The sequence below is a fragment of the Lepidochelys kempii genome, chromosome 10 (assembly GCF_965140265.1).
Source record: "Lepidochelys kempii isolate rLepKem1 chromosome 10, rLepKem1.hap2, whole genome shotgun sequence".
Classification (NCBI taxonomy): Eukaryota; Metazoa; Chordata; order Testudines; family Cheloniidae; genus Lepidochelys; species Lepidochelys kempii.
In genome coordinates this window covers 79,329,010-79,342,846 of record NC_133265.1, presented here as the reverse complement: position 1 = coordinate 79,342,846, position 13,837 = coordinate 79,329,010, and the positions used below count along the sequence as shown (strand labels likewise).

The 13,837-nt window shown below is 44.1% G+C and overlaps 1 protein-coding gene across 15 annotated transcripts in view; it reads left to right on the top strand.

Moving 5' to 3' along the window:
- The window catches only part of MEGF11 (multiple EGF like domains 11), a 387,570-nt gene that overhangs the window by 286,081 nt on the left and 87,652 nt on the right, over window positions 1–13,837 (top strand). For all 15 annotated transcript variants that reach the window (XR_012154103.1, XR_012154102.1, XM_073304382.1 and 12 more), the window contains 3 exons: window positions 8,943–9,063; window positions 10,949–11,112; window positions 11,719–11,821. Coding sequence is in view for 13 of the 15 variants with exons in the window: in XM_073304382.1 (XP_073160483.1) it covers window positions 8,943–9,063; window positions 10,949–11,112; window positions 11,719–11,821 (388 nt within the window). In the remaining 2 variants the exon portion in view is untranslated. The remainder of the gene's footprint in view (window positions 1–8,942; window positions 9,064–10,948; window positions 11,113–11,718; window positions 11,822–13,837) is intronic.

Below are 13,837 nucleotides of genomic sequence, written 5' to 3'. Positions count from 1 at the left end.
GCAACCATGGTCTGAGCTCTGCCTGCAGATCCGTGGGCCCAGGTTCAAGCCCTGTAATCCCTCACAGTCCCTTCTGGGCTGGCGCATCAATGGCTCTCTGAGATGTAGTTTGCTTCCCATTGAATTCTCCCACCAGCGGTGTCCTGAAGTGGTTAACAAAGACGGGGAATACTGCCAGTTCTCTAGTATATCTGTAACAGAGGAAAAAAGACGACATCTGCAAATGATGGACTCCAGTCATTGACTTCTGGACCTCCAGGGAGTGTTGCAAAAACCACAGGATGCTATCGAGTGCTAGATGGTATGTTTAGCGCTCTGCTTATGCTGACCTCCCTACTGCAGAGCTGAGCAGCCTTCTCAGTTGGGGGCCAAATGTACTAGTTCCAAAAAGGCAAGAGGCCACAATCAATACTTGGAGGCAGATCCTTGTCACAGGCCCCTTCCTTTGTGCCACTTAGGCAGTGCAAAGGGAGCAGAAACTACTCCTAATTCCCAGCTGGGGATTTTCCCCGCATGGAGGCGTTCACAACAGATGTAGAGTCGGCATAGCCAGCTCCTACATCTACATCTTCCTCCTTGTCCAGGGAGCAGAGTGGGATGGCCGAGTGGAGTGTGCTCTAGTTATCCTCAGCAGGTGGTATGGTTTCTTAAAGTTAGATTGGGCTAACCAGGGCAGGGCTGGGTCAGAGAATCAGGGAGCCGTAGCTGGTTGTTTGTTCTCATTTTCCCCTCTACGTGCCTTCCCCTGGGCTGCCCTGGGCAGTGATGTGAGGAAGGGAAGCCATCCTTTACTAGGCACTCCCTTAGGTCGGTCAGAGCTAGGTGAGCTTCTATTGTGCTCTCCTTGGGGCTTCCAGAGCCTGGCAGGAAAGCAGCTCATGGAGCAGCGAGAGGTACTTTCTCCACCCTTCCTTGTGAGGCAGCTGGTGTAAATTAGGTTAGCTTCATTAATGTCAATGGAGCAATGCTGATTTAGACCAGCTGCGGATCCAGCCCATTATCTTTGTTAAATTCTGTATGTCTTTTTTTAACATGCACATCTAGGTGATATGGAGCATAGGAATAAAACTACTACTGGAATCAGGCCCATATGCAGAATAAATTATTTGTATTGAAAATTTATTGTAACTGATTATGTGAAGGGGGGAAAAATCACACAAGGCTAGATTCTGCCGCCCTTTAATCACACTGAGCATTACTTCACGCCACGAGCAATTCCATTGAGCCAGAACATTTCCCACCTTTGATGCGTGAGGTGTGTTAGTGCTAAGCACTGGACAGAGTGTGACTGGAATAGCTCGTGCTATGGCAATCCCCAGAAACTGGCACATCTCTAGGGAACTGCTGGTGTAGCCTAGAGCAGCCCTTAGCCTGCTCTAATTGACACTGGGAAATCAAGTGGCCCCAGTGGGGGAGTGGAAAGGTAGCTCAGAGCACAGTTTGGCCACATTTGAGATTCTGGCCCATTTTCCTTAGTGGGACTGCTTGTGGAGTAAAGTACTGCTCACCATGAGTAAAGTGGCAGAAATAGGCCCATAGAAAAAACATATGGGCTCCAATTCACAAAAATTCACTAGATACAACTGTAATCCAGAGTACATTGAAAAAAAACAAATTATGTATAGTTTTGTTGTCAGTTTCCACACTCAATTCTCTCTGCTTTATTTATGCACAGCAGGGGCTTTGGTTGTTGCACCATTAGAAATGTAGCCAGTACTTCCTTGTTCTGATCTTTGGGATTTATGTACCTGTATCTCAGATCTCACAATATATCTTCTAACAGGACTCGAAGTATGTTTTATTTTGCTGACTAACCCTTTCCAGGAAGTCAGGCTTTCTCTTTTGTTTCTGTTTCACTAAAACCCTTTTACAATAAACTAAATTTCAGAATTATTCCCAGGAAGGCAGATTTACTGTATACATTAATATATTAGGACAAATTCAGAGGTGAAGTAAATGACAATTTCAGTTACATCCATTGGTAAATCAGTGTAAGAGGATGTAATTTAAACAGCAAGGGATAAAAAAAAGTCAGATTTTAGAAGAAAAAGCAACACATCACACCCACATCCAAATGCATCCCCGCCACATGTGGCACTGGTTGGTATTATTGTGTTAGTCTTGCTGGAAAGCCGCAGGATTGGTTGTGGAGAAACTGAACTAACCCCTTGCTTCTAGCATTGATGTCTCCAGAAGAGATACGATGCCCTCAGAGGAGTAGAATGGGGAAGCCTTCACTGATGCCGTATTGAAACTGCTTTATGACTAAATAAAGGACTTCAGTCTTCAGGACCGTCAAGCCCTGTAACTTTCAGGAGCACTAAATTCCCTCTTTAAACAAGCATCACCGTCCCTCTCCCATCCCCTCCCCATCTCAGAGAAGGAAAGGGTGAAATGATGAAGTGAAACTGTCACTAGAAAAGGTTTCCCAGTGGCTACTGCAGTATGTACGTGCATTTAAATATTTGGCACAGCTACATCAAATGACATAACAAACTGAGTAAAGGAAAATGTGTCCTTTCTCAGGAACAATGATTATCTGCAAATTTAAACCCTAGATTATACTAGTAACAAGAACCTTATGGTTGTTGCACTAACCTCTTTTCTGCATTTTATCATTAGCACCAATAACAACATCTGCAGGGAGTAATTAGTATCGCCCAGAGGGGAAAGGAATTCTGCCAGAGGACATCATTATGTCTGGAAAACTAAAGATGTTGTATTGTAAGGTCATGAATAAATTGCTGGAGTCTGGGGTGGAGGAGAAAACAGATAAAAAGTTCAAAGTTCCATATTTCTGTTAATGTGCCTAAGAAGAGCATGTTAAAATTTCCATTGGAATGTCATTAGGGAAATTAGTCAGTTCCGCCAGTTCACTTTGCTGGATACCATATGTTTACCTTGGGGGAATGTTTGGAGAGAACCACTTTGGGTTGATTGTAAATGTCACAATTAAATAAGTAAATATTACAGAGCTGTATCTGTGATCTGCACCAGTGCACAGATCCTGTATACCAGCACGTTGGTGTGACCTATTATGTATATATGCACATATAAATATGTACTTTGATAAAGTAAATCCATAGCAATCAGCTTATCTGGACACACAGACACCAGCCACAAACAGCTCCCATATTTTGTCTTCCTGATCTGTTTATCTCTACATACCTAATGCACTGTACATGCCCTTCTGCAACCATTCCATCTATTTTGTGCATGCATTGTAAACTCTGAGGGCCTGTGCATGGGATATCCCCTGTTGCAGTTGATAGGAGCTGCATATATAACTCAAATGGTGCAATAAAAAATTCTGTAAATCTTTCAGTTTTCAGAATATCAAATTAGTCATATAGTGAGTACAGTTTATTATTGGTCCAAATATGTGGGACAGTAAATGTCCTCAATTCCTATTTACTCTGCTAGGAGATGAGGGCACTGCGTGGACCTTAAGAACACTTACACAAACCTGTTGTCTAGGTTTTTATAATGTGAACTTAAGGTCACATTCAATAACAACTCTGTTAGCCTTCTGCATTGCAGAAGCCGTGGAAAATTGATTTTCTGTTTTCCCATTGACTTCAATGGATCCAGGTTTGGTCCCGCAGTGTAAACTTTTCCTCTGGATTTTATCCACTTTTCAAAGTTTTAATTTCTCATCTCTTAAACGTTCAAAATACAAAAGCCACCAATTATGGCCACAGCTTTGTGCCTGCCACAGTTGCTCATTTTTAGAATCACAGCTGGCATCAGAATACTGGATACCAATTTCCAATATTTTTTCTTCTGGAAGGCTGCTTTTTAGGCATTTAGGAGCATTAAAGTCAGTGAGAGCCTTTCTGTGGACTTCGATGAGCTTTGTAACAGGCCCTTAAAATGTGAGAGCCATTGTTTAAAGTATAGCAAGAGCATGCCTTTAACAGAAACAAATAAGCTTACACATGCTGTTAAGGCAATCATGAATAGGAACAGTGCTTATTTCTTTAAGGATCCAGAATTTGTTCACACAATAGCACTTAAAGCCTTCGTGTGTTTTTAAGCTCTACTTTCCATTTTACAATAACTGTTTTTGGGAACGGAAATCTCCACCTTACTTGTGAACAGAAACAAGACATGTTATCGACTGCTATCTGGGAAGATGGATGTTCTGGCCCTCATGAGTCTATTAATATTTGATGCTGATGGATGTGAACTGGCAGCTTGTATTATTGATGGAATTTGGTTCCTTGGACCTAGCCTATCAATACTTAGGGGAGAATTAACAATAATGAGCATTGCATGCCCAAATCTCTGCCCAGTGCTGTAAAAGCCTATCATTTAGTTTTAGAAACAATTAGCTAATATTTACAGTGCTTTGAAGATGAAGGGTTGTATTATTGGTACTATTAATCAACTATTCATTCTGATTACAAGTCAACTCTTCGGCATCACCAGTGCCAGACATTCCATGTGCGTATGCTTGGTGTACTGTGACGTTCCCATCATGTTAAGGATTAGAGCAAATGAAGGGCCTGCTCTTATTAATTGCTGAGCACACTGAGAAGTGCTGAGTAGCTTCAGCTCCTGTTGAATACTGAGGTGCTCAGTATCTCACAGGATTGGGCCTGAAGAAGATGTTGTAGGAAGTGAGAGGACATGAATCAGGCAGACAGTGCTTTATGAGGGGAGATGGACTTTAATGCTACAGTTTCCTGAATTAGGGCTGATACAATTCCTGCTAAAGCCAGTCAGAGTCTTTCCATTGATGTAAGTGAGAGTTGGATTTGACCCTTAAAGCCATAAAGTTTCATTCAGATGGATACAGGGCATACATTTTGATGAATTGAGCCTTAGAATTATAGAATATCAGGGTTGGAAGGGACCTCAGGAGGTCATCTACTCCAACCCCCTGCTCAAAGCAGGACCAATCCCCAACTAAATCATCCCAGCCAGGGCTTTGTCAAGCCTGACCTTAAAAACCTCAAAGGAAGGAGATTCCACCAACTCACTAGGTAACGCATTCCAGTGCTTCACCACCCTCCTAGTGAAATTTTTTTTCCTAATATCCAACCTAAATCTCCCCCACTGCAACTTTAGACCATTACTCCTCGTTCTGACACCTGCTACCACTGAGAACAGTCTAGATCCATCCTCTTTGGAACCCCCTTTCAGGTAGTTGAAAGCAGCTATCAAATCCTCCCTCATTCTTCTCTTCTGCAGACTAAACGATCCCCGTTCCCTCAGCCTCTCCTCATAAGTCATGTGTTCCAGCCCCTTTATCATTTTTGTTGCCCTCTGCTGGATGCTTTCCAATTTTTCCATGTCCTCCTTGTAGTGTGGGACCCAAAACTGGACACAGTACTCCAGATGAGGCCTCACCAATGTCAACTAGAAGGGAACGATCACGTCCCTCGATCTGCTGGCAATGCCCCTACTTATACAGCCCAAAATGCCATTAGCCTTCTTGGCAACAATGGCACATTGTTGACTCATATCCAGCTTCTCGTCCACTGTAACGCCTAAGTCCTTTTCTGCAGAACTTCTGTCTAGCCATTCGGTCCCTAGTCCGTAGCGGTGCATGGGATTCTTCCGTCCTAAGTGCAGGACTCTACACTTGTCCTTGTTGAACCTCATCAGATTTCTTTTGGCCCAATCCTCTAATTTGTCTAGGTCCCTCGTATCCTGTCCCTACCCTCCAGCATATCTACCACTCCTCCCGGTTTAGTGTCATCTGCAAACTTGCTGAGGTTGCAGTCCACACCATCCTCCAGATCATTAATGAAGATATTGAACAAAACCGGCCCCAGGACCAACCCTTGGGGCACTCCACTTGATACCGGCTGCCAACTAGACATGGAGCCATTGATCGCTACCCGTTGAGCCCGACGATCTAGCCAGCTTTCTATCCACCTTATCGTCCAACTTCAACTTGAAAGACTGGAGCAAACAAATTAAGCGCTTCTGAAAGTTTATGATGTCCATATGGATCACTCTGGAAGAGAGATGTTAAATATCAGGTTATTTACAGCTAGATTTTTTTAATATAGCTGTAATGTTTTCAGGGGTATATATTTGATTGAATTAGCTATTCCTTCCCATCTCACATACCAGATTCAGGCTTTTCACTACACTCATTAACCTTCTGAACTTCACAGAAAAAAAAGAATAATCAACATAAGGTGCACAGCTGTTGATTAATTTTACTAAATAGGATAGAAATATAAAGTACCATATTGCAAGAGGGAAGATCCAATAAACAACATTTGATACCAGTTTAATGGAACATATAACTCATTAACAACTGGATAGAAATGTACTGCAATATTATCCAGTGAGGCAGGTGGGAAGGGGTGCATGGAATTTACATATCTTTAACAGTACCTTAATGTATTTAATTCACAGGTCATCCTCCCCAATCAAGTTCAAAATGTTAATAACTGGTTCTGCATTTATAATTAATAATATCTTAATGCCAGTGCTACAGTTCAAGTGCATTTTCCTATTATATAATTAAGAAGTTAAGTGTATGTGGCAGTTGTCACTCAGCGAGTGTTCTGGAGGTCTGGCTAGTTATAACCAGGGAGAGAAATCTCATTAAGCCAGCTAGGTGGGGGAGACAAGGTGTTCTGTTTTGTTTTTTTAATTCAGGGTTGTTCACCCAATAAATATAACTGTGAAGGGACAAAGTGGCCAACTGTGGTTAAGCCACAAAGTACAGTATAGTTAAATTACGTACCATAATGCTCCCCAAAACCCAACGACATTCAGAGTAAAGGCTGAATTGTCATGATAATACTGGGCATTTGTAGAACACCTTTCTTCTGAGGAGCTCCAAGTGCTTTATAAACATTTACACCCCTCACCCCTGTGACTCAAGTAGGGACATATTATTGGAACCAGACCTACAGCTGGGGCAGATAGTGATAACTCTGCAGAAGTCCGGGGAATTTGCACCACCTGAGGATCTGCCCCTTGGTATCCATTGTACAGCTAGCACAGGGGCATGTTACATCTGCATACCCATAGTCACCGAGTTCGCAGCAGAACCAAAGGTCCAGACACTCCATCTCTAGGCCACACCTTCATCCTCCTTACTGGAGCATTTTAGATCCAGACCCTATATTGCCACAGCAGGGTGACTGAACGCTAGACTTTACAAATAGCTCTGCTTTTCTTTCCTTTGACAAGGAAATCGTTTTTACTTCTAGATCACCGGTTCTAATCCAGCACAGGGTGTAGTAATCAAAAATTAGCAGTGACCACTGGCTGTTCCATGTCCTGTGTGAAATGAGTTGGAAATCTCATTCTAGTTTCCACATCACAACAAACGGGTCTATAAGTGGCACTAATTGGCCACCTCATTGTCACTCTCAGCAGAAGGGCGAAGGACTGACCAGGCATAGAGACTGAATGCCTCTCTAACATCCAGATCAACTCCCGGTTCCCCCACATCCGTCTGGAGGCACATATGGCAGTGGGGTGAAGAGAGCACTTCAGACACTCTGGCTGTCAGACCGGCTCCTCTTTACAGCCAAGCGTTTTTGGGGGTCTTGTCTCTCTCTCAACTGAGGTGAAAGCCATCACCTTTTACAAACACTACATTTGCTAAAAAATTAGACTACAAGATTTGCTTCTGGACAGAGCATATTTGTATGGTTTAGCTACCATCCACTTAAAACAAGAGTTCTCTGTACAATAGAAAGGCTGAAAGTCCCTTACTTAAAGTCTCTTACTGTACAATAGAAAGCTGGAAATTCTCTTAACCATCTGTGGATTTGTAGTACTATAAAATCTGACCCTATGTCCTTTTGATGTCTTATTTGCTGCTTAGTGCTGTAAAACGTAGTTTCCCGCAGTGAGGTGTTACTTTTTTAGAACTTAAGCAAATGGACATTTTGTACATTTGTATCTGCTGATAAATGCACAGTCACATCAAAGGAGTGATAGTTCTTCTCCTGGGCGCACACGCATAAAATCTGCACCTTTGATCTTTAAGATGTGGGTGTCAGAGCAGTGAATGGTGGCTTTCTGTGAAATATAACTACATATTCTAATTGAATTCACTAAGAAGAGCTTCAGTGTAAGAGCTCGATTGTGACTTACACAACATTCCTGCACAAGGGTGTAGCAGAGAGGGTATGCTTTCCCTGTGCATTTTTGCGCGCTTCTCAGATCTTGGGGGCATACAGGACTAAGGGGATACTGCTCACTATTTTACTCCTTTTGCTACAGCAGGTGAAGAGGATACGGACAGAGTCTTGGTTCCATCCTCCTACTTGCCAGCCAGTACAATGGAGACAGCTCAGGGAACACTGTAATTTGCTACTGGAGCAGGCCAAATTGCTAGAGTCCCTACCCCAGAGCTAGGCAGAAACGGGCTGGGCTGTAACCCAGAGAGGTGTCTGAGTCACAATGCATCCATAACTGCTTCTCCAGCAATTCAGGTTACAAGCACCTCTTGTTCAGGGCTCTGTCGAACATCACAGTCCAGCCCTGAACAAATGCACACGCCAGCTAGGTTAGTGTATCAATGTGAAGGTCTAATGGACTTTTACTACTTAATTTTTCACACCCACAATCTGTGGTGGATGAATATACATGAGCTCTGTTAGGCTTCGGTTACTGAAAAATCCTTTCTTTGGAGCCTTTGTGGCAGACTCTGTGTGTTTTGTAAGCGGTGTTTTGGTTAATGCTCTAACATCTGTTCTAGGCAGTTTGGTTTTGGAACTTTCATACCTCCTGTTGAACGGCTTCCAGAAACTTGTCCCTTTCCTCCAAGTCAATCAAACCACTAATTGCATCATAATCCTAGACTCAGCGGTGACCGTTCAAGCACTGAAGACTAAGCTATCAAGTCTTAGTATGCTGTGTACCTTGCTGAAAATGAAAGCCTCCTTTATGTGCAGATGAGAATTTCCTGAAATCCATATTTTTCTGCCTGACACTGGTTTTATTTTGGTTTGCAGGGAGATGACTGCTCCATTACTTGTGGGGCCGGAACATACGGAGCCAACTGCTCGTCAGTGTGTAACTGCAAAAATGATGGAGCATGTTCCCCGGTGGACGGCTTGTGTCTTTGCAGAGAAGGTAAATGTAATTCAGAGGGAAGAGCTGGCTACTGGTTGCACTGGGTGCTGTAAATGTCACTGTCCCTTTTAAGGTATAACAATGCAACAGGGTGTAAATTGCAATTGATTTGCAACTAAGCCGAATTGCGCAGTCAGCAGCTCCAGTGTGTTCCATTTGTAAATTATTAACTATCTCCAGGTGTTTCTGAAAGAGTCTGAAATGGCAGGGTTCACTCCGGGCCAGATTGCATTTGACAGTCGGCCCAGATGAAGCGGTGGTGCGGAGCTGCACTGCCTCTCTAGCAGACCAGAGAACAAATTGCGACTCAGAGTCGCAACTCCTCCCCAGCGTGCACCTGGACTGCCACTCTGGCTGGCAAATGGGAGGGAGCAGAGCTAGGGCTCCTCATACACTCTGCCCCTTCCCCGCCACTTTCTCTCAGGGTGAGTAGCTCGTGCTCTCCCACAGTCTGAGCCCAGGAGTAAAGACGGCCTTCCTCCCTCCCCTTATTCCGCTGTGTGGCCAAGCCAAGGCTGGGCCAGGCTAGCCCTGTGCTGTTACCCAGTTAGCTTCCTGTTAATATTGATTGAGTGAGGCTGGCTCCCATCTAGGTAACTGGAACCTCCCTCCATCCAGAGACCTCCAACTAGGTAACTGGAACCTCCCTCCATCCAGAGACCTCCACAACTGCAGTCCTAGTGCTTCCCCAAACACAGGACCTGGTGTGGCTAGCATTGCCTCTGGGCCATCCTGCAGATACACACGCCTCTCTGCAGACGGTGGCACCTCCTCCATGGGGATAGCAGTGACTATGCACTGCCTGTGTTCAGAGGAGCTCTGGGAGGCTTTCTGCCTTCCTGGCCCACAGGGCCTTCTCCAAGCCCTCTTTGGACTGTGCATCTTCTCACTGCCCCTGACAGGCAGCTGTGCCTGTATGGCCTCATATGGCATGCTTGAGCCCTAAACCAGCACGGAAGCAAAGAATAATAAAGACTCGAAGAAGAGCTCTATGTAAACTTAAAAGCTTGTCTCTCTCACCAACAGAGGTTGGTCCACTAAAAGATATTACCTCACCCACCTGGTCTCTAATATCCTGGGACCAACATGGCTACAACAACGCTGCACACAATAATAAAAGCTGGCATTTCAAGCGGGAATTAATCAATCACTGTATAACTCCATTTCACTACAGTGCATAAACCATGGTATTTCTGCTAATCTCCATTACATATAGTAGCAGCATATTGAATGCTGTTGCGTGGCTGGCAGTAAAGATCTGAGCCTCAATGGCTCGTGTGTGTGTGTGTTGTGTGTGTGTGTGTGAGCTGCTTTATATTAAAAAGCATTCCCACAAAAATAGAATGTAAAGAACCAGCAGTGTCATGTAGCAGTTCTTCCGCTTATGTTGTATACCCACTCTTCAGGGTGCAAAAGGCCTTGGTTGTTCCAGATTCTCTCCCTGCCTCAGACCCTTAGCAGTGCTGGGGCCAGAGAGCCACCAGATCTCCACAGCTGCTGCAGCCAGCATAGCTGTCTCCTATATTTCCCCCACCCAACTCTCCTGGCCCTTAGGAGTCAGAAACAGAAGGCAAACCTTAGCCCCAGGCTGCTCTAACATATGCCAGGGCCAGCCAGAATCAGAAGGCTGCAATTTCTGTGCTCTTCCTCCCTGCCACCTCCACCCTCTTGCACCTTACAGATCCTAGGTGCAACAAAGAAACTTGGCCATTTGGTCCGTGTGGAAAGTGCACATGTTACAAGCTGTGCTTGTTAACCTGCTGGCTGTAGAGAACGGCGTAATGCTGCAAATGGACGCCTGTAGCTCTGTGTTCGTTTTTCTTTTTCTAACAATGACAGTTGAGGAAACCCTACCCAACTTTGTTTCTCTTGCATGTCTCTTTAGGATGGCAGGGTGTTGACTGCTCCATTCCATGTCCAAGTGGAACTTGGGGTCTAAACTGTAACCAGACATGTTACTGTGCCAATGGGGCAGCCTGCAATCCAGTGGATGGGTTTTGTCTTTGTTCGCCTGGATGGCAAGGAGAGTACTGTGATCAGGCCTGCCCTGTAAGTATTAGTAGAGTACACCTGCATCTGTTTTCAATAATATTCCCAGATGATGTGTATGGCACTCCTAGAATATACGATAGATGGATAGAACATTTTTGTCATAGGCTCTAATGGAGGAATGAAAAAAGTAATCTTAAATAACAGATCAGAGTTCTAAGTAGTCAAGTATCATAGAATATCAGGGTTGGAAGGGACCTCAGGAGGTCATCTAGTCCAACCCCCTGGTCAAAGCAAGACCAATCCCCAATTTTGGCCCAGATCCCTAAATGGCCCCCTCAAGTATTGAACTCAAAACCCTGGGTTTAGCAGGCTAATGCTCAAACCACTGAGCTATCCGTCTCCCGTAGACTAGTTACCTTTTGTACTACGTGCTATCCGAGCTCTGACCATATAGTCTGCGTTGTCTCTTGAACATTGTTTTGTGTTCCGAGTTTGGGGGGTTTTTTTTAGAAGTGGTAGGCATCATGTTTTTTTCACCCAGACTGTCGCATGTTAATTTAAAAAAATGCAACTTAGCATTAAAATGGGCATGATAGATGATTGTGCACATTTAAGGACCAAAATCTGATTACTAAGGCGCTTTTAAATTTATGTTTTTGGAAGGATGGAACATATGGTCTTAATTGCAGTGAACGCTGTGACTGTAGCCATGCAGATGGGTGCGATGCCGTCACTGGTTATTGTTGCTGTCTTGCTGGGTGGACAGGTAAAATTACTAAGCTATTCTGCATAATATGCACGGTTCTGATTCTTATATCACCTAGTTAGCTCAACTGGCTGTATAATTTTAAACAAAATATACAGGAGAGAGATTCTAAGAATTTATGCCCATCAGAAATGCTCATGATGAGGGGATAGGATAAATGGCTTTGATTAAATTTGTATTCATATTCATTGACGAAGGCTTCAAATCCTTGAGCCAGATATTACCCTTCTGTAAAAAAAATTCTTGGTCACGAGGAAGCTGTTTTAGAAACCTGCAAAGTTTTTCTCGTGCAGTTTTCTCTTCTATTGTCCTCTCTGTAGGGAGACATTTGTGGCCTTGTGGATCCTGAAAAAAGAAAAGGAGTACTTGTGGCACCTTAGAGACTAACCAATTTATTTAAGCATAAGCTGTAGCTCACGAAAGCTTATGTTCAGATAAATTAGTTAGTCTCTAAGGTGCCACAAGTACTCCTTTTCTTTTTGCGAATACAGACTAACACGGCTGTTACTCTGAAACCTGTCATTATGCAATGCCTTGTGGATCCTGAGACCTGCCTTTCCAGGAAAGCAGATAGCAAACACATGGTGCATTACATTTTTGCTTCTCCTATGGCAGCGTAGCTCCTATGAGAATCATATGGCCAGTAGCTGTCTCCTCTGTATTTATACTTTACCCACTAACCACAGTGCCAAGAACAGTAGGTATGGAGAGCAAGTTAATGCTGGCTCTGCAGTCCATTCTCCTGATTGCATAGAAGGAGCAGAGAGAGGCTTTCCATAAGATCCCAGAGAATGCTGGCCAGCCTTGGAGATCCCAAAACACTATCTGAAGGAAACTGAGATTCTAGTGCTAAAGAGTCTCTGTGCCCATTGTCGAATTTGGGTCCTTTAATATCGATGTGGTTCTAGATGACAGCAATGAAAATAAACCACAGCTTACACAAAGTCAGCCTCTGCTCCGTTTGAAGCAGGGCAGCAACAGCTGGAAAACCTATGAGACTTACTTTTAAAAAATGAAAGTTTATCTTCGTGGCTTTGAATGCAAAGTCACATCATTATCCCTGCTGCCCTAGGGTGGCAGTAGCAATGGGAGATGCATTAACAATGCAGTTGCATTAATGGTAGCTTGCTTGGGGAACTCAGCTGCTTTCCTAAGAAATGTAAGATTTGGAACAGGAGCGGCAATGGGTGGTTTGAGCTAAAAGCAGCCAGCACATTCAGGATCCTGCAACCCAAGTCCTAATTAATGGCATAAGCCTCTGCATCCCTCCTGCTGAGTGGAATGATCAGCACAGCAGCTCACGTTCCTCAGGAGAAAAGCAGACAAAGCCACGTGAAGGGTTTAAAATTTGAAAACAACTTTTATAATGTAAAAATAAAAAGTGCAGTACACTCTTTAAAAACGGGGCTTCTTTTTAAACAGCATACTGGATGTGCATACTTTAGAAACTGGCCTTCCCCAAGCAGATCTGTTGTATAAGCTCACTAACACACTCTGGGGTTTGCATTCCTCGCTCAGGATACCTACGTCTCAGTGGCATAGAGGCATTCAGCTGTCCTGGTGCCTCTCTGCCATCAGTACATCCATGCATCAGGCTGATTGTGTGTTATTGCTGACTTTTCAATGAGTAATTAGAGGGTACCCCTTCCGACAAGTTTTTTTGGCCACCATTCCAAAAGAGATGACATGATCTTATGAAAGTACAGTTAATCCCAGAATTGAGTATAATTTTGGAGGTAGGAAGGAGAAGAGTTTACTATGTTCTAGGCAGGGCCGGCTCCAGGCACCAGGGAAGGAAGCAGGTGCCTGGGGTGGCCAATAGAAAGGGGCGGCACTCTCTGTGTTGTTGGACCGGCACATCTGGGTCTTCGGCAGCAATTGGGCGGCAAGTTCTTCATTCCCTCTCTTCCTCTTCGGTGGCAATTCGGCGGCGCTTGGGGTGGCCAAAAGGCTGGAGTTGGCCCTGGTTCTAGGATATTTTCTTTGAACACCTCTTTGCATGTAGCATTCCACAAA